Source organism: Xiphophorus couchianus, chromosome 13 (genome assembly GCF_001444195.1).
Source record: "Xiphophorus couchianus chromosome 13, X_couchianus-1.0, whole genome shotgun sequence".
Classification (NCBI taxonomy): Eukaryota; Metazoa; Chordata; class Actinopteri; order Cyprinodontiformes; family Poeciliidae; genus Xiphophorus; species Xiphophorus couchianus.
The window spans coordinates 18,042,212-18,069,658 of NC_040240.1; the positions used below are offsets into that span (position 1 = coordinate 18,042,212).

General features: G+C 36.5%; 1 protein-coding gene across 4 annotated transcripts in view; it reads left to right on the forward strand.

Moving 5' to 3' along the window:
* Positions 1–659: 659 nt before the first annotated feature.
* The window catches only part of med30 (mediator complex subunit 30), a 49,664-nt gene continuing 22,876 nt past the window's right edge, over positions 660–27,447 (forward strand). The window contains exons 1-5 of one of the 4 annotated variants that reach the window (XM_028036968.1): positions 660–797; positions 1,173–1,464; positions 4,375–4,533; positions 13,258–13,365; positions 25,040–25,058. In XM_028036968.1, the coding sequence (XP_027892769.1) occupies positions 1,276–1,464; positions 4,375–4,533; positions 13,258–13,365; positions 25,040–25,042 (459 nt within the window). In that variant the 5' untranslated portion in view covers positions 660–797; positions 1,173–1,275 and the 3' untranslated portion in view covers positions 25,043–25,058. Of the gene's footprint in view, positions 798–1,172; positions 1,465–4,374; positions 4,534–13,257; positions 13,366–21,060; positions 21,169–25,039; positions 25,059–27,447 lie in introns of those variants that run through there. The other 3 variants (XM_028036967.1, XM_028036965.1, XM_028036966.1) reach the window with 3 other exon arrangements.

The window sequence follows — 27,447 nt, forward strand, 5'->3', positions numbered from 1 at the left end:
ATTTTAAGAAATTAAAAAGTACAAATAAAGACAGAATAGAGACACATTTAACATAGAGCTGGTCATAGCAGATATTCATAGACTGAATAAGTTTGTAGCATTCTGCTGTATTGTGCTAAATTAGTCCAGATCTTAGTGAGCAGACCTCAATTACTTTGTGTCATTTTGGCAATTATGAATCACAAGTGGAGTTCCTCAAGCTTTGTTTCATACAATAAAATATAATTAAATTCATTTTTTGGCTATACAAAGAATATTTTCAGTATGCAGTCACTATTGTAGAAAAGTTTCAATCCCTGTACTGAATACTGAAAAACGACAAGTTGACCCTCCCAATATGGCGGCGTCGCAGACATGGAAAACTGAATCTGGTGCCAAGCTCTCTAGCATGTGTGGCGATTAATGTTATACAAATGACATACCAGCTGGGGGCGCTGTTTCTCTGTTTAATAAATACGTCAAGATTAACCTAAGCAAATATGCAGTGCGCAATGCTTTTTCAACAAAACATTTTTCCCATACAGGGAATAAATATGGAATCTATCATCAATATTAGAGAATAATACTTTATGTGATAACGAAATCTAGAAAAAATAACTAGAAAGAAAACGAAGAAAGGGAACCAGAAGAAGAAGGAAGACAGCGGCGCACCTATTCTGGAATTTACTGCGTGATTTCTGGAACAACGTACTCTCGCGATACTGAGATACAATTAGCAGCAGCTGTGCCCAAGAGAAGCTTGTTTGTTGTTGCAGGGCATAAAATGTCAACGAAAGAGAAAAATTACCACGTCAAAGGTAATATCACCCGTCGTTTAATTAGCTGTTAACATCAATATTCAGTAAAATGCTGCGTTTATGGTCGCGTCGGGTCAGTTTAAGCACACTAAAGCAAACGATAATGAAGTTGTATGGTTTGAGTTAGCTTAGGCAACAATTTCTTTCTGTTACTTATTATTACAAGGGGCTGTTGAAAGTCCACTATAACATTTTAAAGCTATTAACTGACGTAAAACATGTTTAGAATGTAATGTCTGACTTTTATTGTAACGATCAGTGTGTGTAACAGCTGTTAAACTTGTAGAGTCGCTTGTATTTTAATCATAGTGATGTAAAATGTTCTCTATTTCCAATTAAACCAGTAATATGGATTGAGTTTTCCTTTTATTGAAGGAATGTAAAGGTGTGCTGATGTAGATCAGCCTTAAAGGAGACTCCACCCGGACCCACACTTGCTGCTCCTTCTCCTCCTTCAGCGTCCTGACCTGCCGTCTCCATGACGACCCCTCCTCTAGTGCCTCCTTTCGTTGGTCAGCCTCCTCCGCCCCAACAACAACAGCAGCAGCAGCAGACCCAGGCTGCCAGAGATGTCAACACTTCCTTGCTGTGTCGCATCGGCCAGGAGACTGTCCAAGACATCGTCCTGAGAACGATGGAGATCTTTCAGCTACTCAGGAACATGCAGGTCTGCTTCTACCTGGTCATGAGTCACTTTTTTTCCCGTTCTAATTTGCTTTCAAGGATTCAGAGCTTCTATAAGTTAGTAGAGATGTTATTTTGAACTTTAGCCGCTGTTTCACAATCCATGTACCTCACTATGACATGAAATTGTGCAATATGTGTAAAAACTTTATGGATTAGATGTTCTTTAATATCTGTCCAGTGGTTCTACCTAAATGAATGCTCATATCACTCTGACAAAGTGAGACTAAGCACTTGGCTTAGTGCGACCCCAAAATTATGTACTTTTTTTTTTTAAAGTACAGGAATAAAGCAGAACTTGTAATAATTTAGTCACCTTTGGTACATTAGAAGATCCCTAGTTTAAAATATTTTAAGCATCTTCCACATTATCATTATGGAGATAATGGAGTTAAATTAAAAAGTTTGAGAAAAAATGCTGTTGTTTGAAAGTACAGTCCGTCTGTTCGTCCAACCATCACTTTTCCTGGACTTATAATACGCAATTGTCACAAAGGCCTGATGCATCCGCCATGTTTTATGAGTTTTTGTATACGTTTAGGCATCCAAAAAGCCAATTCATTTGACACAATAATAATAATAATCACCACTCTGGCCTAATTATTAAATTTTATTGTAATTTGTACTTCACAAGGTTCTGATGCTGATGGCTGTGATCAGGAAGAATCTCCTGCAGCGGTCTCTGTTACAACATATCTAGAGAAGCCTCTGACTGAAGACATGGTTGTTCTAACGCAGACTCATGAAGCGTATGCTTCATAAAAGTCAAATGTTCTTGATTTTTATGAAGCATCTCTTTTCACCAACTCCAGATCTTCCAAAGTAGTCCCAGAACAGATGAGGCTGTTGAATCTATGCAACATCAGGTTGTAAACACGGAAGGATCGAAGTTTCCTTATGAAAAAACTTTCAGTATTGCCTAATCTGTCCCTTCAATTCAGTCTGTTTTCCAGGTGAACACCAACATATTTATTCTCCTCAACCACCTCCACTTCTTCTCCCATGAAGATGTAGCTGAAAACAGAGTTTTAATTATAATATCAAAACAATTAGAGGGGCATAAACTTTAGGTTTATGTGATACATTTTTGCTCTTTCTTCATTGAAGGTAACTGGCACATTTTTCCACTCAAGTAAATGTAACTAGTTACTACCCATCTCTGTTTACAAGAATAGTCGTCGTCCTTTTCTCTGAGGTCACGCTGATGTCTTAAGTTAATCTCCGCTTGATTCTTTTTAGTTATTTGGTTGTTGCTCAGTTTTCCCTGAATCCACATTCAGTTTTCAGTTTTTTGAAAGTCGAGGTCAACTTGAACGTCTCCATCGTCCTCCAAGACGCTCTTCCTGCTGCATGTTTGCATCAGAGCCAAACAAGCATTCTTCTTGCTCAGCAGAATTCACAAACAACATTGTTGTGACTTGTTTCTTTAGATCACAGACGGTCTTACTAATAAAAATTCTTCCTGTATCCTCTCTCCTCCGCTCTCTTTATTCCCGTCTCGTCTCTGGTTCTCTGTCTCCTTGTTCGCCCCGCAGGCAGGCTTGTTCATGTTATGTAGGATGTTTATAATCAGACATTGGTGCCTCAGAGGCTTGTTGATCCTCTCAATGAAAGAATGCATTGTTGCTTTTAACACCCATTGTAGTTTAATGCCAATAATCCTGAATAAAAAACATCCAGCCGTGGTGGAAGACTTTGTTTTGATGATGCTGAATTGGGATTTAATCTTGTAAAAAGAAAATTTTCTGTGAAGCTGTGTTAAATAAGCAAGTTGACCACGCTCCAGAAGATTTGAGCTGCCTAATTAAATTACAACATTTTCTGTTGTTTATTTCAAAATATGTAGGATCTGTAACCCCTCAGATGCTAGCTAAGCTAATTAGCGTCATGCATCTTATTTTACGAATGCAACCAGCCTGGTGTATGAGTGCTACAAATGTTGATTGATGTATATATTCTAAGATTAATATTAGAAGTGATTTGATACCAATTGAGTGATCAATGTGAACTACACATGGGTCATGGAAGTAAATGTGAATTAGGCCGACTGCATTAAATTTTGCTGATAAAATCATTAAATAGTCTTAACCCTGAGCTAGATTCTGCAATAAAAATATATATTTAGGCTTACTAATGTCTTTTAGTTGTATATTAAAATAGACACCATGTAAACAAAAGTCGAAGGTATTTGTAATTTTGGGTTTGAGGCTTTTTAGTGACAGTAGGCAACTAGGGAATGGAATACCAGTATGTAAAATTGTAGAAACTAAATTCTGTGCATGTGTTTTTATTACGCAACTTTGAATCAAAAGATTACTTCAGATTATAGAAGAATATAAATAAAGAATAAATAATTATTTACACAAGTACATACCGTAATGCGATATGTTTATTTTTTTATGTTTACTTCAGATAGGATAAAAACAGTGAAGGGATTTTTTTTCAGTATCTAGCTGTATTTAAAACACTACAATATGAACACCAGTAATTGTACAAAAATATGTTAAAATTGAATTTGTAAAACTGATTTCATATCATAAAAAAGGGGCTTGCACCTCATTGGATTTTGCAGCAAAGAAATTTGGCTGCATTTGAAGTATAGACTTATATTTTTCCTCAATTTCAAAGTCTTTTTTGAGAACATTGATAAAAATAATCAAACTGAGATTGAAAAATCTGTTTCATTCCTTATGTGCCTGGTGGATTTAATTAGCATCATACCTAAATTTACACTAATTTTAGGTCCAATAGCAAAAACAAGTATTCTTTTTGTAGAATTGGATATAAATTCAGGTATTATGGGATTAAAATAAATCAATGTGTCCAACAGTTTTGCCTTATTTTATCCTTTTGTGCAGATAAATGAACCAGGTCTGTCTCTTCTCCTTCTCAGCTACCCAATGGAGTGACGTATCACCCCAACACCCATCAGGACCGGCTGGGGAAACTTCAGGAACATCTACGGATGCTTTCCGTTCTCTTTCGCAAGCTGCGACTGGTCTATGACAAATGCAACGAGAACTGCGCCGGGATGGACTCCATTCCCCCAGAGGTCAGAGGTTCTGTCAATATCACCAGATTGAGTTACTACATTTAATACAGTTTTCATTTAAAATATATAAATTTGTCCCTCTATAATTCAGGTTAAGTATTTATTCCCCTAAAACACAAGATTAGTTTCATTTTTCTGCTTTAGATTTATTGATTTATTCCTATCTAACACATGCTTCATCTCTTAAAGGGACAGTGTTATGTAAAATCAACTTTTTTTTTTTGTTTTACATCATGGTATAATTTCCTAATCAAAAACAAACCTGGACTGTTGCTTTGATTATGCTCATTATAGGAGCTGCTTCTCAGAGAAGCCCTGGTAAAAATGTTGCTACTGGGTTAACAGAGAAGTCGTGTTGTGACGACTTCCTGAAGGCGGAGATTTAAAAAGAGTTTTTACAGTGACAGAAACCCAATTTCAATTTAAGTCAGGAAGTAAAATTTCTTCTTCTGCTGCTGCCACCACATGGATGCCCCAACAGAATTATTCACAGAATCACCCATCTTTCTCCCCGGGGTTCTTATCTGACCCTCTTGAATCTTTCCGAGCTCTGCGTTCATCTCCAGACTCTTTACAGCTCTGCTGCCAATTACAGCCACCTTCAGGAACAACTGCAGTCCAACACTGAACAGCTACTCTATTTCTGCTACCAACAATTGTTCTATCGATTATTATGTAAGAAAACGTGGCACTTTAAGCAGATATATCATTACTTGAGCTTATTTTATACAATATTAAAATTAGGTGACAAAACCTGGGAACAATCACATCTGAAAATGTGACAAACATGACAAATTATAGTGAATATCTAAAAGCTAATGTTGGAAAAACCTGTATCTAATTAGTTTAACTTTTAGCATTAATAAAATTTAAAATTACAAGATTTTAAAAATAATAAAAAAAAGAGCCATCTTGATAAAATATGGGATGGATAAGGGGAAAAAGTTACATTTTCAAACCCCAAAAAATGTCCATTACTGTTCCAGTGGTTTATCCATTTTAACATGACACCAGAGAGTTTTCTTAAAACATTTAGAGCAGAACTTCACTGCTTCCCCTTCCCCACTCGTTGCCATCTACTGCTGCTCTGTTTAAAGAAATAAAAACTCCATTAGGGCTGCAACGAATGATTATTCCACTAATTATTTTGACGATTAATTGATTATTTGAACAAAAGGAATTGTCATATTTTGCAGAATTTTTATTTAACCATTTAAAAATATATTTAAGATGCAAATAATATAATTCCTTGTTTTAAAAAAAACAAAAAAACAGATATTGTATTGCCTAAAATTCAATAACACATTATTCCTCCTGTGTTTGCTTGATTATTTGTAGCTAAGGATTGATCTGCAGCAAAAAAAACAACAACTTTTCATAGAATTTGTGAAGCTAAAATTATGCCACATAATTGCCAAAAAAGATTTATTTTTTATCTTAAGTGCAAAATGTATATGTGTTTTATACAGTTTTGACTTAATTACCAATCTGACTGCATTTTTGCTTCTGCAAACTGCATTTTTTTTTACAGTTTGTATGCGCCAATTAACGATTAATCGATTACTAAAGTAGTTGATGATTATTTCAACGATCGATTAATAGCATGTAATTGTTTCAGCTCTGGTTTACACACAGGTTTGTTTACTTTTGGTACATGTGAAATCAAACACCCAGACTTTCTCTTAGAGACTCTGATTGCTCTTCACATGTGCAGTGCGGCATGCAACGCTGCATCGTGGCTTTCCGCTGCTTTTTGATTGGATTTGCGGCTGCAGTAGTCACATCCCGATCTCTAAAGATTGCCTCAGAGCTAATCCTCCTATCCAGACTCCCACTGGGGAAAATGGAGGATGTGGGAGGAGACGGGTCTTAAATTGGAACAAATTTGTGTTTAATGCCAACCTTGTGTTGAGTAATATCTGAACAGGGGTTTGTTTTTCCACCTCTAAATCAAAATCTACAATGAGGGCGACATTTTCCTCTTGCTGTTGCCGCCTGACCTCCACCTTCTTCCTCCACCTTTATTTAAATGTGTATTCATTTCCCCTGGAGACCCGGAGCGGCGCTGACCAGCCAATAACTTAGCTCACCGTGTTTGTCTGGGACTGAGCGTTGTTGACTTTGGCCCAGCGGCTGCGTCGTTTATCATCCTGGGGAAAATTCAGGTGCCAGCCTGACAGCAGTTCGCTATTGGCTGCCTGAAACAGGAAGTGGAATCAGTGACTCGTGTGACCTCATCGCAGCCTAATTAGCAGCAGACCTGTTTAATGAACAGCTGGACTGAGTGCACACATCAGGCTCCTTTCCTCTCCAGCTGGCGCTAGCTGCAGCTTTCCCCCCGTCTTTCTCCATCTTCACATGATTAGTTGATCCTTTTTCCTTTTTCTGTTCAATATGAGCTCTTTTTCTCCTTTTTCTGCAGGCCAGTTTTTATTTTTACAGTTTCTTGGACATGTCACACCTTTTGAACTTTTCCATCACATTGCAGCTACAAACTTCAATGTTTTTAAATACAGAATTGGCAAACATTTCAGCCAGCAGATGTGCAAAGCAGTGCAATTTAAGGGGATGAAATTAAACAGGGTTGACTCCATATGTATACCATACTTTATTTGACTGATTTAAGAAAAAAAAAAACAACTTTCTTTTTGAGTAATTTTGTATGGCTTTAGACAACAAATTTGGTTCAGCATTCCAGGCTGTTTATGCAGATTTACTGAGGCAAAAGAGTTTTAAAACATAAAGCACGCAAATAAAAAACCTTCCCAGAATTCTTCCTTTATCAGTATTGCTTTCATTTTAATTTTATAGCAAATAAGACCTCTAACCTCGAGAGATTGATACGCAGACTTAGCGCACCAATTTCTTAATCTAGGCTAAATAAAGCGAGATTTTTGAGGAAATGCGAATCACATCCTGTTGTTTCTAATAATTTGACACATATTAAGAGAAAACACTTTTTAAAAAATGATTTACCATTTTTCTACAAACAAAAAACAAACTTTCTTTTGTTAAAATATTTTGTCAAAATCAAGTCAAATTTTATTTGTCTAGCACATTTCAGTGTTTATGTCATAAAAACAGAAATCAACCGTTGAAACATTACATTTTTCCATCTAAATGTTGGTTAGTTTCCATTTATTAAGGTACAAATTTACAGAAGGATTTACTTTATAAACAAGAAATGTAACGTTAAAATATGTTAATAATCTTTGTGTCCTTTAACTACTTTTAACTTGACCGTTTTTGGGTCCTATCGCCACATGTTTGGACACTTCTGGCTTCACTGTTTGGTCTTTATAATACAGTTTGAATCATGAAGTTTTCTAGAAAAGCAGAATTGATGGATTCAAATGAGATTAAATGTCACAATGAACAATAAATCAATTAATCACATGATAAATTAAAGCAAACTCAATAATTTCTATTTGCATAATTTATTGTTTTCCTTTTTCTACCAAAAACTGGATGATAAAACTCTTCAGTCTGGTGTTTTGGTCTCAATTAAGCCATTTTCTTTTTTAAAGATCATTTTGTTTACGGAGACTTCATAATTTATTGGTTTTTCTGTGGTTTTGTTTATTTAATTTGGATATTTAAAATGCCTTCCAGTTCCAATATTATATGATTGTGAGAATTTAAAGTTCATTGATCTTTAAGAATATATGCATTTTTATGCCATCACCATTATTTTACTTAAAAATGGTCTCAAAGTGACAATATTATTGTTTATTTTAGTTTAATAACTAATTAATCATCCAGCAGAATTTGTTATTGTCCGGCCTAAATACATCTGTCAAATTAATGTTGTGCATGATTTACTTTTCAAATTTTGCTGAAACCTTTTCCCTTCTGCTTCACAGTTATTCATGGCTTTGTGCTGGACTGTCACATAAAATTTAAATAAAACACATTTAAGTCTGTGGCTGTTGGGTGGAAAAAGTTTAGGGAGCATACATTTTTCTGCCAGGCACCAAATTCTCCTTTTCTTCTATTTCACTCTTGCTCAAGTTCACCGCAGCTCTTGTCATTTCCTGCAGCGAACAGTCAAGCTGTTTCATTTCCCTCTCTCCTTATCCGTTCACCCTGTTATTTTCTTATTACTTGTTTTCTTTTTTATCCCGTTTCCGCTTTTTTTTCTGCTTCTGCCCTTTTCCTCTTGTCTCACCGAGGCAACCTGGAGAACTTCATTAGCTCATTCCTCTCTGTCAGGCTGGAAACCACATCCATCTTTCTGTCGAGGAGGCCGGGGTTATGACTCACACAGGCACATTCTCTCACATACATTTACTCTGACTCACATGCACTGTGCACTCTGCATCCATCTTTTCTCAGCTGTACTCAGCACATTTTATTTCCTTCCTGCTCCTTTGCCAGAGTCTGCTCTCTACCCTCAGGATTCGATATGTGGATCGGTTTTGCTCTTAAATGATCTGATGAAAAAACACGACTGTTTTCCTTCTGGGATGCAGCTTATAGTTTGGTTTAATGTCCAACACAATGCCAATGTTCTTCTAAGATCACAGTTTAGATTTCGAGTTTTTCCAGAAAACTCTCAGGGTTGAAAGTTTTTTTTATTTATTGATCTTTTATTGGTGCTTTTGAAACCCAAATGGGTGAAATGTTTCACCTTTCTTCTTTAGTTTTGATTTAAATATTTCACTTTGACCTTTTCAGGGTTCTTGGAAATCCTTGAAAATGCTTGAATTTCAGTGAGGTGTTTTCAAAGTTTTGTTCTTAAAAGCATTTAATAATCAAACAGCGCAGTTTTGTAATTATTAGAAATCTATTGTTTGACTAAAAGCATAAATTTGGAAAACAGTATTTACAGTTGAAATCAGATCATTTAAACACGTAGATACTTTTTTTTCTTGCCATCTGAAGTTAGATCAGACCAAATTTATCTTGTTTTTGGTTAGAATAACCAAAATTATTTCTGTTTGCTAAATGCGAGAAAACTTAGCAAGACAATTTTTTTATAAAGATATTTTAGCTGGAGATAGGCCCCTCTAAGGGACAAGGGTGTACAGAAAATGGATGGATGGAAGATTTTTTAAACTTTTCCTTGACCAGTTAGGTGTATAAGGTGTGTGTGTAAGAAACATTTCAAAACATAAAATTTTGTTTTATTTTAGTTTGTCTTATCCCTACTGTAGAATATAGAGTATTACTACAAGACAGTAGTAATAACAGTAGTAAATTATATAATTAGTCTTTTTTTTAGTTCATTTGTATTCATTTTTGAAAAACCTACCTTGAAAAGTGTGTGAATTATACAAAATGTTCATTTTGCCCTCACTCCAGGTTTACTTGTTTTGCTTATTTCACTCTTGCTCTGGTTTTTTGTTTGATCTCTTCAGTCATCGTGTGGTTCAAGCAGCTGCAAAGTTTCAGGCGAAACTGAAATTAACCAAAAACTTTGGGGTATTTATAGTAAAGTTATCCAAAATAGTTGGAGTGAAAAGGTGTTTTCTTGGAGGTTCTCCAACCTAAAATGTGTTTATCATCTTGTCTGCTATGAATGTCTGAGTTTTGGAGAGGCTCCGTTATGTTTGCTTAACTTTGTTTTTGCCAACAGCAACTTTGTTCTTTCAGGAATATTTTTGCTTTTTCTTGTGCAAACTAAGCTTGTTTCATACCAATCCAGTCAGTAATTTATATATATACATACATACATACATACATACATAAACAAGTTTTATTTTACTGGAGTTTCTCTAAACACAAACAACGTATAGTCCCTAAAATTACACCTTAACCAGTTTTTGTTGCTTTCCACAAGCTGCTGGTTGGATATTTGAGTGTTTTTCTTACCAGAAGTCTTTTGCTCTTGTGGGATTTCTTTTGGCACAGATCTAGTTTTTAAGCATAGTTTAAATCATTTTAAACAGGTTGTGATTTAAGCCATTTTAATTGTTCTTTCAGATGCCGCACCAATCTATTTCCATTTTCCACTCATTTGTAAATAACACCCTGAGATACTCGATTGGGGAGAAAAATTGTTATATTTGCTGCATTTTCAGCTGCTGTGGTTCAAATTCACACTGTCAAACAAAGCTAACCCTTTGAGAAACCTGTTCCCTTTCTCGCCTGTGGTGGCGCTACACCAAGAACCAGTGAAGAAAACAACACAAAAACCCTCGAAGAATAAATGAGCGCAACTTCCTTCTTTCCAAAATGTAAACAAAAATGGAGTAGCGTCAGATTTTAGCGTTAGGATTTCTCTTGTCTTTGGTAAAATACCAACGGTCATTTCTTCCGCCAGTTGTGCGTTTGTTTTATTTGTATTTACCCAGAATGCCCTGTGCTATAATCCACTTTTTACTTTTGGAGCTTCTATGCACAGATTCACTCAAACTGCATCCTATGTTTTTAGGCGGACCAAAGTTTGCTTTTTTTGTCCACATCAGTTTGATTCACAACCCCGCAAGCGAACTGAACTTTCTAGACAAACCAACCAGAGTTTGGTTAAACTGGACTAAACCAGCCTGGTGTGAATTCATTCTAAAGGCCTGTAAGAAGAAGAAATAAGGGGAAGGTTTAGTAAAGAAGTAACATCAACGTTCCCCTCTAAACCTTGCCTCTGCCTAGAAATTCTCCCCCAAAAATGATATGAACAGCAAGTCTTTGATTTCAGTCAGTTTTAAAATGGTCTAAAGGAAACATCTGAACTCAGATTTTGAATCATTGTCTTTGATGGAAAAAGGTAGTAAATTGTTCACTTGAAGTAAACGTTTGGTTCTAAACCATTTACTATCTGAGGCATCAAATAAAAACAAATACAACCCTCTGGATTAATAACAGATTTTTACAAAGTTCCCCTTGATTTGGACTCAGACTAAATATAAGTTCTGGTTCCCATGCTTAAAACTGTAGAGGACAAATATTTGAAGCATCAAATTGTACCAATCGTCAAACTTGGTGGCACAAAGTGGATGGAATAATGAAAAATGACTGCCTCCGAATTTTTCACGTTCAGTTAGATGTTTTAACTTTGACAACTCTGGATGCTCCAACAGAAATAAACCAAAGCTCACATTAGAAGTGGTTTTAGAGAAGCTAACGCCAGCTAGCGTGAAACATCTGGAGTGTTGACAGCCTCAGCTCAGCCTTAATACTGGAGTTTTGCCTTAAATTCACTAGTTTGGATGTTAGATTTTCAACTGGATCATGCCAGAAGCAAAATGTGTTTTTCTGCAAATTGCTAAGGATTATTTTGTCAAATTTAAAGTTTTAGCCTGTGTAATTACAGAAAATCCACATGAATCCAAACTTGTACAGCCTGTTTTTATAATTTATTGACGTCATTTGTATAATCTGTCCAAGAAAAGAAGCAAAAGAAAACACCAAAGGATGATATTCATGCGCATAATGAGTGTAGGTAAAATCCCTACTGGAGCCGTCTAGGGTGTGCTTAAACCAGTATGATTTCCCCTTACAAAAATATATAATTAGGTATTTAGTTGCTTAGTTTTAGTTTGCACAATCTAGCTTATAAAAAAGTGCAGCAAACTTGCTTCTCGCCTTCTATCGCTGTTTTGACCACCAGGGGGCAGTATGACGTCAGAAAGCATGCAGCGGTCCAGGCGGCTCCCCAGAATGCTGCCATAGCCTGAAATCTCTTGCACATCAGCCTCTTGGTGGTGTCAAGCAGACAAGGTCAAGCACACAGAGCGTTTAAAAATGAATTAATCTCTCACTCGCTGTCTCCTTCTCTCACAGAGAGGCGAATCAGACCGCCGGAGCTGGAGAGCTTACACTCGATCCCCATTTCTTCTGTTGCTTCATGGAAACCAGAGTAGAAGACAGCTGATAGGTCATGCAGTGTATCTGAGAGTGAGATGAGAGCACATGTTAATCTAAACTTTACATGAGAATAAAATGCTCAGTCTGTTTTATTATTTGAGAAAGAATAATAAGGAAATGCTGAATTCTTGGATTAAATCCAGATATTCTGAAAACAGATTTTATTACAATAAATATGAAACCTTAAAGGTGACATATAATGCTTTCTTGAAGCATAAATCTATGGGTTATAAGAAATATTTTGCACAAAATAATTCTTAAATAATGAGATGTAGTCTGTTTTTTCAGTTTCTTACAGAATGAGCCGTTTTAGGGCCTCTTGTCACTTTAAATCCGAATAACCTGCTGCTGGCCACGCCCCCTAACTCAAAGTTTACACTCGCATGTGAAAATGGCTGCAGACGCGTAATTATATGACAGTACATCTTAGAAAAGCAGAAGTAGAGCCTCCTACACAACCGTCAAGATTACAGCAAGTGGTTTCTGGATGATAAGTCAACAACAAAACACTTGTCTTTTCCAGCAGCCATTGTACGGCGCATAAAGCAGTAAAACCAGCTGACCAAACTTGCTGGAGTTACGCTTTGGTCGCTAGGTGACGGGCGGAACTCTGCTGGGGTTGCTAGGTAACGTTCAGTGCCTTCTGATTTGTGACGCTACATTCTGAAGGTTTTTGAAACAATTCATTTTCCAGACACCAAAAAACATAAATTTATTGCCAAAAACACTGGCAATGTGTGCTTTTTTTGTTGTGTTTTTTAAGTGCTTGTTTTTAGAAGCAGTAAATGGAAGTACTAAAATTTGGCATCGTAGGTACCGTGTAACGGTGCAGCTTTATCTGCGTCAGTTATCTGAGTGCAGTTCCTTTTCTTGCAGTAAGTAGTAAAGCCACACTTTTGTTTGCTCTCTCCTTTCCAGCAACTGATACCCTTCGTGGAGGACGATAGCTCCAAACATGAGGACCGATCTGGCGGGCAGAGCCACCTCACCAGCGAAGAGAGGAGAGAAATCCTGGAAGTCAACAAGGTATTATGTTCTCTATCTTGGTAGCACAGCCGTGTTTGTGTTGTGGGTTGGGTTTCCAGTCAGTGCTAACACGAGATAATGTGTGAGCAGTAATTACAGGGGGAAAAAAATTAAGTAAAGTTTCCACATTATCTTCTAGATTACACATGGAAATTAAGCATGAAATTTCTTCCAGGCAGGTAGTGTGAAACATTAGCATTGATTTGATGTCTTAAAGGCCGACTTGCTGTTGTTTGGATAACGTGCAGCAGAATTAAGGGGCTTCGCTTGGTTAACTTTATTATCTGCTGATAGAGTTTGTGTATTTAAATGAGGTTTGGAGGCTACAGGGAAATGCTATTAAATGCTAATAGGGAATTTATTTCTTTTGAGAATTTCAGCTAGTCTCAGCAGTCTGTGCATTTCGTTGCTGTGCAGGTGGTCGCACCTGGGCTTGTGGTTTGCATTCATAATCCAGAACAACATTAAACTTGATTAGGCTTTTTCCTCCTGCTGCAGGAGACGGAGCCCGGCTTCTCTGTGGCAGTTAAAACTTAAAGCAAATCCTCTGTTGGGGTTTCTAATTGTCCTTTTCACACAAACTGCTTTTGTCCCTCATTCCTATACACTGCAGAGTAGGAAACTATTTATTTATGTGTTTTCGTAAGGATTTAAGTAGACTATTCTTCCAGGAGTCCACACCAAACATTCCAAATTAAATCATCTTTTATCGACATTACAAAACGACATAATGGTATTCCATAAGACACAAACAAAATTTAATAAATTACAAATCAGCCGTTACAAACATGACAAAAAAACATAACAAAATACATTACTCACAAACTATTTCAGCAATATAAAAACTAAATTAAAAATTTTAATAAATAAAACAAATGAATATAAATTCAGCCATTGCATTAATTAAATATTACTTCATTCTCTTTTACAGATTTTAACAGCCATTAATGTAATTTCAGATGGCAACATATTCCAAAAAGAAATTGCTCTGAAATAGTGGCAAGTGATGCCAGCTCAGATGCTAGCTTTTTGCACAAGTCTGGACTTTGAGTAGGCCACTCCAATATTAAGGTTCGACTGTGACTGGAAAGGTTTTTTTTTTGCGAAGAAAATTCTGTAGTATGAGTTAGAACTACATTTATTTTTCCTTCCAGGATCAATTGAATATTTTTTGAATTTAATTAATTGTCTTAGGAAGCATCGTAAAAACATTATAAAGTTACCAATTATGAAACAAGCGATAAACATTACATGTTGTCAAATGCCTCTATCAAAATCATCAATACACATCAAATAAGTTGATCAATGTTTCATTTACTACTAATCAAAAGCAACTCTTTACAGGTGGGTTTTTAGTTGTGATTTAAATGAACTCAGTGTTTCAGCTGTTTTGCAGTTTTCTGGACATTTAGTTCAGATTAGTGGAGCATAAAAATTGAGTGTTGCTTCTCCATGTTTGGTTCTAGAACCAGAAGACCTGACAGGTCTGGAACAACAGATCTTTAATGTATTCTGGTGCTAAGCCATTCAGTGATTTATAAACTAACAGTATTTTAAAGTCTTCCTAGTTTTGGTGAGAACACCAGCAGCAGCGTCCTGGATCAGCTGCAGCTGGAGGTGATTTTTTTTATAGACAGACCTGTGGAGACGCTGTTGCATATCACTAAAGACAAACCATGGATGAGTTTATGTAAATCTTGCCGAGACATTAGTCCTCTAATCCTGGAAATGTTCTTCAGGTGATAGAAGGCCGACTTTGTGACTGTCTTTATGTGGCTCTGGAGGTTCAGGTCAGAGTCCATCACTACTCCCAGGTTTCGGGCCTGATCGCTGGTTTTCAGTTGTAATAACTGAAGCTGTGCATTGACTCTAGATCGTTCCTCTTTAGGTCCAAAAATAATAACTTCAGTTTTGTTTCTGTTCAGCTGGAGAAAGTTTTGGCACATCCACACATTTATCTGCTCTAAGCAGCTGTTCAGTGATTGGATGGGTTCAGAGTCACCTGGTGACATCGTAATGTAGAGCTGTGTATCATCTAATATTATTTCTTGTTATAACCTGATTTCAAAAGCATATTTTACGTTATTTCTGGCTGAAATATTTGTAACGTTTGGAATAAATTATTTTTCACAGAATGTATACCTCCAAATATTTCACTCGTTTTGATCCTGATGTCTTTTCAGAGCCTAGAAAGGAAATCATAGCTGGCTGCGTTTTAAATATTAATAAGACAGCAGCAATAGCTGGATTTTTCTCCTCTATTTCTCTTGACTATGGTGTTCATTTTTGAGCAGTTTTCATGTGTCAAACAGACGTAAAAGCTTTTCCAGCTTTATTTACTGTCAGAAATGCTTTTTCTCGACTCTAATAGAGAAGCGGCGTTGTAAGACTGCGAAGCGCTGTGCTGGGAGCTTTTCTTCAAACTGACACCGCGTGTCAGTCGGCGCTGAAATGTCATGGGAGTCGAACGATGCAGACAAATACGGTGAATCTTAGCGCAGATAAAGATGTTATAATGACTGACATGGGCTCTTGCAAGTTAATGAAAGAGTCAAAAGAAGAGAGGTCTTGTAAACGGAGAAAAAATTATTCAGTTCTTTTGAGTTTAACTGAATTCATGGATTTATTGATTAGTGCGGCGACCTTTGAGCTGCCCCTAAATATTAGTCTGGCTCTGTAGGCGTTTTAATTAATGACTGAGGTATTGTGGGAATGGATTTTATTTCTTAACATTGGCTGTCCTGAACCTCTATAATTAACTTTTTCTGCATTAATTTACATTAATTTATTATGGAAAGACAATTTAGATTCAGCCTAGTAGTCATCTGTGGGCTTTAATTTTAGTAAAAATAAATTGAGATATGTTCTTTCTTGTGGGATTCTTGCTCAACAGTTCTTAAGGTTTCCTGAACGTCTTCTTGAAAATTGCCTGCCTCTTTACTTTTTTATGCTGCATAAAAAAGTGCTGCATATTATGTGAATTTTTATTTATTTATTTTTCTCCGAAGAGTTTTTGCGGCGCTAGTGGCTCGCATTTTTTCTACAGTAGGCAGAAAGGAAGGAGGGTGAGGAGAGGGGGGAAGACATGCGGTAAAGGTCGTCGGGACCGGGAGTCGAACCCGCGACATCCGCGTCGAGGACTAAGGCCTCCAAACGTGGGGCGTGCTAACCCGCTGCGCCACCACAGCACGCCCCACATTATGTGAATTTTTAAAGGAATAAGCCACTTCACATCAATCTGTGACTGATTCTGGAATAAAAAGGCCTTTAAACTCAAGGTTGTCTTGAAATAACAGACAACTTGGCAAAGAACCAATTTTAAATTGGATATTTAGTCTCTTGGTTACTAGCAGCCTGTGACAACGACCCAATTGTTCTCATTTCTTTAGTTGAATCTATTAAAAATAACAAAGACAACATGGTTTGACAGAGGGAAAACAGTATTACGGTTCTTGGCTAAAGACCTGGCTTCAGGTGCCATTTCATAGACATGTCTTATAAACTTTGTTTTCTGTATGTAGATTTTTAGCACGCATAGTGCTTCTTTTGTTCTGCAGCAGTTTTTCCTCTTCTTTCCGGACCGCACTGCATAAAAAACCCCTGCTAGAATCATCATTATTTTAAAAAGATTGAAAACTTGGCTTCTTAAAATGAATCAGTGAAGAAATTCTTTCTGGGAGTAAAATATAAAGAGATTTGTGAAATACATTAAAAACATTTTTACACTAAGACTAAAGGAGACTTGAAACCTGTCTTCTATTTGAGTTAATAAATATCCAGGATCTTTATGTCAGAGGTTTGTAGTAACTAGTTACATGACTAGGTGCAGAGTTATGATGTCAAAGTTGTATAAACTGTGACATGACCGTTCAGACTGCACATGGGTTAAATAATCTGATTTGTATCCGATTTAACTACCACATAAGGAAGCTGCACAGATGGGATTTTTTTGGAGGGTGAAAAGAATGGAATAGGTAGTTCCCACAAGTCTGAACCGGAAATTATCCGTGCCATCTTAGTAGACAAGTGCAACACGTAGTGGACCCATGGCTTTGAGACCAACAAAAAGAAAATATGTGGACACTCTTGACCAATGTGCGAGAGAAAAATGCATGAACAAAATGGCTGCTGTCAGGATCGACCTGATAAAGAAAATATGTCGAGTGATGTGGATAAGCTGCCTCCAATCTCAAACTACAATATAGTTAATAACCACCTAGTGAACAGGAAGAGCCTTTACACCATGTAGGAGCTTCATGGCCTGAAATACACGAACGCTTCCAATCAATGTTCATACGGATTTGTAAAGTACATACAAACTCTAAATAATTACGGTAGGTACTGGAGAGTGGCAGAGTAAGTACAAGTAGTAACTTGTAGCTTTTTATGTTGTAAAATGCCTAATCCCTTTATATTTTACTCCCAAAGAGAATTTCTTCACAGAATCATTCAAGAAAGTCGAGCATTTTAAATTTTTTTAGAAATAATGATGACGCATTGTGCAGTGCGGTTCTAAAAGAAGAGAGAAACTTCACTGGTATCGTTATCGTTGTCATAGCAACTCCATAGCAACTGCCTGCCAAGAGGCCTGTCAGTTACAAAGTTCAGTGTGATGTCACATGAGAACTACCCATTGGGCGATTCGAATATGGGCGGGAAAATCCAATTCAGGTCAAATTTGTCTGCTGTGGCTTTAGAGGTTTTATGTAATGAAAAAAATTTGATTTGTGAATTTGTTTAGAAGTAAAATATAAAGGGATTAGGAGTGGTTAAAACTTCTGGGCTGTATTGTTCATATATTGCCCTCCTGTAGTAGAATAATTGGTTAAAACATTTTTAGACGCCACATAGAAGAGTGAAGGAGGCTCTGTTATTTTAGTTCCACCATCTCTACATGCAGTATGTCAGATCTTAACTGGTCTATATGGTGGTGTTTTTATTAAGTCATCCTTAGTCAGACATAAATGTGTCAAACCGTGACTAAACCTGAACATTTCGATCTTTATTCAAACCTCAGATCTTCAGCCAGAGGCAGATGGTGTGGATTTTATTTTTTAGTATAACTTCTATATAGAAGAAAGGAAAAAAAAAAACACGTCAGGCAATCTTAAAACATGCATTAGGCTGAGAGACGCATCTCGCATCATAAACCTTAATATGCAGCGCGATCTCTAAATGCATGCTTCTGGTAGAGGTTGGTAAACGACGTGCCGATGGCGTTTCTCTGTTGTGTGGAGTTGCTTTGTAGCAGGCCGGGGTCGTTTACATGTGATTTGATAAGGACGGCAACGCTCAAGGGCAACACTTTAAATCAAAGGCTGCAGACTCAACAACACATTTGCCATGCTGCTTTCAAAGGCCATGGGAATTTGATGAGATTTTTACACATTGTAAAGCAGAGGTGGACAACGTCTTATGCTAGAATCACTTATCCTTGTTTATTGATAAATTCAGAAAGATTTCTGCTTTATTTGAGAGAGATTCTGCTTTTAAATTTTCGTCTGTTTTCCATTTCATTGGAACAGTGTTTGTAATTTGCTCTTGTTGGTGAAATTAAAGTCCCACTCCAGTTGCAATTAATTTAATTTAATCTGTTTTTGCCTTTTAAAGTGGCTGGCTTTTCATGCTGCAAAGAGATATTTTATGACCATTTAAACTCTTCCAACAAATTCACTCCCTGCAGTTTTATAGTTTCCTCTGACTGAAAATTTCATTAATCTAATATTGAATTATGAAGATCTACTGACAATAAAACAGTGATTAGTTCTTCTAATAATCTTCTATCTTTCCATCCCTGAGTGGCGACTTATTCTGTAATTTTAGACACAATATTAGAAGCAGCTGTTTCTACTCATTTTAAGAAGTTTTCTGGTTTCTCTGATCAGGACAAAACTCTTGTGTGGGTTATAAAACAGCAGCTCCACATATCAAACCCTTAAAAACTAAAATTACAAACTGGAAAGCCAAAGAGAAGAAGTCATTCAGGGAAAAAAGCTTATTGGATCCTATATATTATTGCTTGTAGCCTTTAGCTATCTCTAAAAATGTTGTAGTTTTGGTTCCACTGGTTTTCAAGGTAGAACAAGCTATTTAATGTAACATTTATTCAATAACGCAGACCTCCAAGCTTGTGCTGCCATTGAGAAGTAAAAAAGTGCTTCACTGAGTGTAGAAATGAATAAAATGTTCTGTATAAAACCTCTTTTGTGAAGCAGTTCATAGCACTTTGTAGTTTCAAAGCAATAATTTACATTGATGGTGGATTTTGCTCAATAGAGTTTCTCTGGGAAAGAAAGAACCTCAATGCTAACTGAATAAAAACATTTTGTGTTTATTATGTATCATGAACAGGCTTGTTCTTTTGTTCTTTCAGGGGATCATTTTATGTTTCCAGGGTTCGTACAGATACTTTAAGTCCTTTAAAATCTACATTAGTTGTTTTTAAGATTTGAAAAGTCCTTGAAATGCTTGATATTCAAACTGCACAGTTTTGTAATAAAGTTTAATCAAACATTTGATGGAAAGCAGTTGAAACCAAATATTTTCATACACCAAAATAAAAAGGCAAAATAACTTTTTTTTTGTCTTTTTGAAGTTAACTGATCAGTGTAGCTGATTTCACCATGCAGGGCCGGTCCAGTGTTTTATGGGGCCTTGAGCAGAATTTGACTTGGGGCCCCTCTAATAACACCATCACAACTGACCGCGTTTCAATATAGATTTAGTGATCATCGTAATTTGCTGAGATGTTCAGGTGATTAAACTGAGTTCAAACAAAAAGATTAAACTCATAGCATCAGATTTTAGCTTTAACACTACGAAGCTTGTTGTAATGATTATTATTGCCATGGTTACCTAGAAGTTGCCAAGTCGCTGATTATCTGTGGTCGAAACATGGTTACTACTTTAAGCTGTCTGTAACATGTTTCTTATAATTTTTCTAGGTTTGAGTTAAAAATTTTTTAATACATAACAGTGACCGGAGGCTCCATCTTAAATATGCAACTGGTTGAAAAAGTAAGATTGTTAAACTTTGTATGCTGTAATACTATGAAAAAAAAAAGAACACAGTATTATATGGCATTTATGAAACTTCATGCTTAAAGATATATGTTTTATTATAGTTTTCATTGTTTTGTAGTTCTATAGTGGAATAAAGAAACCAAACTTCAATATGAAGCATGGATTTTTAGTTGCATTTGTTTTTTGCAATTTCCTAAAGTAAAACAATTTAAAAACTGAAACCATAAAATCAGATTTAACAACACGGACATTCTTGATAGACATTAAAATTCTAGATTTATATTCTGTGTTACAATGTAGAGGGATCTAAGCCTTGGGTCAGCTCATTACGTCTTTGGGATTTATCTTGCAAAAAATGTATGTTGGCTTTAATTTAATCTATTTTTTTGTTTGTTAAGGGTCTATAGTTGTGTGTTGAAGTCTTGTCAACAATGTCTTCCAGTAACATATTATTACCAAGTTCTATTTTCACATTTCCTGTCAAAGTGATATTTTTTAATACAAAAACATGGTTGCTAAGTCGCCCACCAGGCTTTGCAAGTTTTCTTGGGCAAAACTTGTATCATACATTACCATTTATTACATTGTTTTTCTTTGAAGTATTTTATTAACATACATGTATTTTTGTGTTGTTGTTTTTTTTCCTTTTCCTTGCAATGTTACTGGAAAAAGTGGACCAGTATCGAGTTTTGCGCCGTCTCATTTGCATGGACCTTCATTCTGCACTCTGTGTTGCTTCACCACAGCTGCACAAGGTCAATCTGAAGGGTTGGAAATTAATTAACTGGTGAATTTCTGCTTGTGTTGTAACAACCCTGCAGAGTAAAATAATCTGTAATGTGTTCAGAAAGTCTTGATCAGAAAGTGTGAACGTTTTGAATGTGTGGGAAGGAGAGACAGGAATTAAAAAGTAATAAATTAGGAATTGAATGATTACTTGATTATAAGAGAAAATGCTGTTGTTGCCTCTGGAGCATGACACAAACTACTTCACTTTGATTTGTTGGCATTTGTCATCTGACTATTTTCAGCCCTGGATTAGGTTTAATCTCTCTATGGGAAGCGTCTACATCAAGATGACATTAAATCATCCGTTCATCTGGGTCGGGAGGTGCTGGTGCCTATCTCCAGCTAACGTTCCAGGCAAAAGGCGGGGTTCACCCTGGACAGGTTGCCAGTCTGTCGCAGGGCAACACAGAGACAGACAGGACAAACAACCAAGCACACACACACTCACACCTAGGGAGAATTTAGAGAGACCAATTAACCTGACAGTCATGTTTTTGGACTGTGAGAGGAAGCTGGAGTACCCGGAGAGAACCCACGCATCCACAGGGAGAACATGCAAACTCCATGCACTGAAACAATAAACACCGTACACTGCGACATTAAATCACTGTGTGCAAATATCAGCTTTGGGTCAGTGAAACCCAGATCCTGCATAAATATAGGTGAGGTAAACAGCCTGCAGCCACACACACCACCTGCTAGTATCATCAAAGTTTAACAGTTATAAATTGTAAAACAAGGTAGAGACTCTCTTAAACTCATTGTGCATTTAGTAGGACTTTAAGGTATTTTTAATCTTTATTGAAAACAGCTTTAAGTGTGTGAAAGGTAAGATAAAGGAGACTTTCTCTTTAGATTTTCTTTCTGCGCGTGCTTTTTAAATGTGCACGAGTTGAAACTGTTGGTCTGTTCGTACCAGTGCGCCAAACCATCTGTTTGCTGCAATGATAATGGTCAGAAATGTCAGCAGCAGAGGCAAGAAGTGGTTATTTTGAGAGCTCAGCACAGCTCCCCGGGCTGCTTTTAAATGTTAACACTACAGTAACATCACAGCGAGCGAACCCTGCAAACTCCACCGCACGCAGCCCAGTCCAAAAGAAACAGCAGCGTTCCCCACAAAGCCGTCCACACCCACAGAGAGAGCACCGGGACGCTGCTTAAGTAAATAAACAAGCCAATGCATGCTTTAATAATTTCAGTGCTTCAGCAAATACTGACACAGATCCTTCAGCGAACATAAAGCAGATGTTGCTTTGACCACCGTTTGTATTTGAGGCTATTGTTTTGTAGCTTAAGTGATAGCTTGGTTCTGATGTGAACCTGCCCTATGCAAAGCATTAGTATGCAAATTGATTCTTGTCAAGTGATAAAGCATTGAAACATGAATAAAAAGAACTAAAGCACCTCCCATTCTTTACCTCTGAACCCTTAAAGTGCTTTTGAACACTGTTTAGCACATTAAGTGGATAATATACTTTTTATTCTCAGTAATGAATCAAACACTGAATCAACAATATTTAAAACCTCTCTTGATTCAGCCCTTTCCTTCTATTTAGTCTTTATTCAGGATTGTTTTAAGGTGGATCTGTTGTGTAAAATGTGCATTTTGGATGATTTGTGATTCCATTTGGGTCTCAAATGCTTCTAAAAACAGCACAGCGTTGTCTTGGCAAGAAGTTAATGTTTGTTGAGCCATTTCAAAAACGTCCGGAATGAAATATCACAAATCAGCGGGCACTGGCCCGTTACCTACCACCACACCCGAGCCCAGCCCTGTTACCTAGCAACCAGAGCGGAGCTCAAGCATGTTTGGTCAGCTGGTTTTACTGCTGTATGCGCAGTACAATGGCTGCTGCAAGAGACGTGTTTTGTTGTTGATTTATCATTCAGAAACCAATTGTTGCATTCTTGTTGGTTGTTCATGAGGCTCTACTGATGCTTTTTAAAGATGTATGGCTGCGTAATTGCTCATCTGTTTCAAGCCATTTTTATGTGCGAGTGTAAACGTTGAGTTGTGGGCATTCATTCTGAACGGATCTCAAAATAAGCAGAACTGAACAGGCTAAAATTGAAATTTTCTAGAATGAGTTTGTGCAAAAGATTTAACAGACATGTTTTGCATAGCCCAATGCCATATCAAGGACGCTTAATAGGTCACCTTTAAATGAATTCTTTGCCGTTGAACATTTGAAATCTGCTTTCCAGAAGATTCCAGCTTTATTTTAAACCTTTATCCAGTAACACACAGTTGAAGGTGATTCCGTTTAATCCACCTGATAATGTGCAGCTAAGTGGACGTTGCTTCACAAGGTCAGTTTTTGCAAGTAATTTAAAATGTGTGATGGAAAATCAGAAGATGATGATTAAAAATACATCAAAGAAAAGGCCGAAACCTTTTGGGCTGTCTCACAAAACAGAAAATCTCAGAACAATGGTGTAGAGATGCATCAAAAAACCAAGTCTGTGACCAGAATAAGATGATTTTCAGTCAAATACTCAAAAACTTTGATTGCCATCAGTGAATGGATTTAATGTCAGTTTTTGAGATTTAACATTTCCAGAAGATGTGCAGTCTAAGTGAAATTAAACTATAGTCGTTTAAATTTGAGGATTTTATACAAATAAAATAATCCATGGTTTATTCAGAAGAATAATACTAACGTATTAGATAGCTGCAGCTAGTTTAAACTGAAATAAGTATTCCTCTTTCTTGAATTGTTGCCTTCCTCCATTTATTAATTTGAATATTTTATGTTTTTGGTAGTGTTTAGAGTCGTGCATATTTAAAACCAAAGCTTCGTCAACAGAATCAAATGGAGGAAATATCAGCGGCTAAAGCAGGGAATAAAACCTGTGTAGCAGCCTTTTGGAAACTTTAATGAATCTCTGCATCTCTTATGAAAGAGAATAAATTATAAGGCCAATCTATTTCCTCTCTTGGTGAGAGTCTTTCTAGCTAAACAATGTGGTTTATTAAGAACAACAGCTTGAGTGCCACTCGGCTGTACAAACACGTGTCCACAAATATGAGCCAGACAGAGAGAGACGAGCAGCATGCTCTGGTAAAAATCATTATGTTGCTGTTTCTTCGTGTAACAAACTCTTGTTTACTGGAGCAACGAGGTAAATGTACCAAATATAACTCCTTTAACAAAATAACAAAATCTATACGCTGCAGTGGCAGCTGAGGAAGGGAGTCATTTATTTGACTTGAATGTTTCATTTGTCACGCATCCTGCCTTTTATTGTGCAGTTAAGCTTTAAAGCACCAGGTAGAGACGATGCACAGAAGACTTCTTGAAGTATTACTTGCTTCCTACTAAGTAATGTCTTTAAGTGTGTTTAATACATAAAACATAATTTATTACTTTATTGTTGCCTTTACAATCTTGCTGGACGATAAATTGTCCCAAAAGTTATTGAGATAAACGATAATATTGTTGTTTGGAGACCATTTTAAAGCAATATATTAGTAATGGAAAAGTAATGCAAGAACACGTTCTCATAGACCAATAAATTTTAAATCCTAATCAACATTTAACACTGGAACTGGAAGACATTTAAAAATCCAAAATAAACAAACAAAACATCAAAAACGACAAATAAAATTAATTATGAGGTCTCTGTAGACAGAATCGTCCTTCAAGAAAAGGGCTAGTTGAGACCAAAACACCAAACTGATGACTTTTATCATCCAGTTCAAATGAAAATTATTGAGCTCGTTTAATTTATCATGCGATTACTTTATCTGTTGCCCTGTTAGAAATACATTTTAGAAAACCATCGACTTGTTCAGTACTTTTTTGTGCTCTGTATGAGGATATTGGAGAGGAAAGGTCTTCTGTGTTTGTTGCTGTTGCAGTGAAACTGAGGAAGATGATGAAGAGTTTGCAGAATCTGTCTGCACATCTTGCCAGAGGCCCGGTGGAGGCAATGAAATAATCTGCAATATTCCCCTCTACTGCTGTCTTGGTCCAACAGATCCTTCTACATTCCTCATATTCCTTGTTAGAGCTTCAAACTATTTTTTTAATTTATTTATTTTTTATCATATTTCCTATTAGAATGAAATAAAAAAAGTCAAATTCTTCTGAACTCTGTTCACGATTTGCTTCCACAAAATCTCCTTCTGAACTCATTTGGGAAATTATTCTAGGCTTTAGTTAAGCTTGGTAAGGCTCCAGCTACTGATCCTGCATGTAAACAACTAGTTGCTGTGGTAACTCATAATTACAGCGTGCTGAGATACAGAATCAATCAGGCAGCACTGCATCTATCCAGAGTGAGAAAATACATTTAAAAATATGTTTTTCACTGGGAAAGAAAAGCTGTAGAAATTCTCAAAGAAAACAACTAGTGCAGTTCTGGTTTATATATTTAATCTACATTCTTGCTAAAACTTAATTTGATTATGCAACACATTTGTGCAACACATCAGCTACAGACTTATTATGTTCTGAGTTTGTGTACATTGTCCCTATCAACAATGTTTGCTTCATTTCTACACTTTCTGCAAATGTTTTGACTAGATTTAGCTGTTTAATCTGCAGTTTTAGCGCGACGCTCAGGAGGAGCGCGGCAGATGTCACGGTCAACCCATCAACTTTTCAGTTCATGAAACTACAAAGAAAGCTCATAAACCGGCAACCCCGCCAGAACCACGCACAAGGTAAAAAGCTCAGATTGGATCCACACGACCACTCCTAGAACTACGGGAGGGATCAAACTACGCTCATTCATTTTTAGCCTACGAAAAAACCGCCAAACCACCAATTAACCAACAGTAACCTGACCAATAACATTTAGGCTTAGGACGTGCCCACCCCACAGACTCACACTGTGCCCCAAGTACATGATTTGACACAAAATATCTTTTTCTCCACAATGTTAATAGTAAAGAGGGTTAGACAATAAAAAAATCTACAAACAATTTTTTCTTTTTTTTTTACTTAAAGGAAAATCTAAAGGTTCACACAGCACATTATTATCTACTCATACGAACCTAGCTGCGGGCGCTACTGCTTGTGAGGAAAATGTATTTGTGAGTGGTGGAGTGTGTTGAAACCTGGCCAAAACGTATCTGATGATGTCAAACAGCTCTTGGTGGAGGCAGTGTGGGGTTTTCCTTGGTACTATCCTTTCTTATGACCCGAGATGGTTCCCATATATAGACTCTGTATAGAAACTATCATGTTGAGAGTTTTGCTGTAAATGCTAACACCTGAAGGCTAAGATGCCAAAAGTCCAGGAACAATTTGAAGAATTGTAATGACTGATTATAAAGAGATAAGTGACAAAAATAAAATTTTTAGTTTAAATTCACGCTTTTTCCACTTGTTTTTGTAACAAAACTTTTTGTTTGCTCATTTTACCTGTTCTATTTGACCTTTATTTTGAAAATCCACTCAGTAGTAGTGGCACTTCTAATTTATTTTTTTTTTAAATTTCACTTAATGACACCTTATAAAATTACAATAAAATGAAGGGAAACTGAAAAATATTTAACTTTTTTACCAATGTTGTTGTTCCTGAGCTATATCCATGATGTGACAGTCAGGTCTGTTTATCTTACTTGTTTTTCAAAATGGGAAAGACAATAAAACATGCCACTAAGCCTACAAGAAAAGCTACTGAAAAATTGTCCATATGTGCAGATCAATAACAAAAAGGTAAAAGATTCATATTATAGCCATTTAATGATGATGATGATTGCTTTATTGAACAGACTTGTGATCCACAAAGAGATGATACACAACAACATGACTTATAAAAAACAAGAAAAAAACCAAACTTTTATTTCAGTTTAATCTATTTTCTCGGGTTCCAGTAAATGCAAATGTTAAAATAAAGCAGCAAAGAGAAATAAAGCAATAAAAGCCGAATGAAATGCAGCAATCAGAATCTGCTTTCAAACAGCATAATTTTCTACGTCATTTAAAAGAAAAGTATAATATTTTATTGTAATTAAACTGGACAGCTGCAGCTTTGTTTTGTCGTTTTGTGGTTTTGTTTGAAGTGTGCGAGCCAAGCTCGGTATCTGCTAATTGAACACTTAGCTTCAGTGGGACTGCTTTGTTTATGTGACGCGCTGAAAGACGATTATACAGGCATTTGACCAAGAATGAATATATTATTGCAATATTAACAATCCAAATGTCTACGGATGGAAAAGCTGACCAATAAGTGATGAAGGCAGACAAACGTTTATATCTCTGGTAAACAGCATCCCACATGGAGAGCTAAACAGTGAAGTCAGTGTGAGGTAAGAAG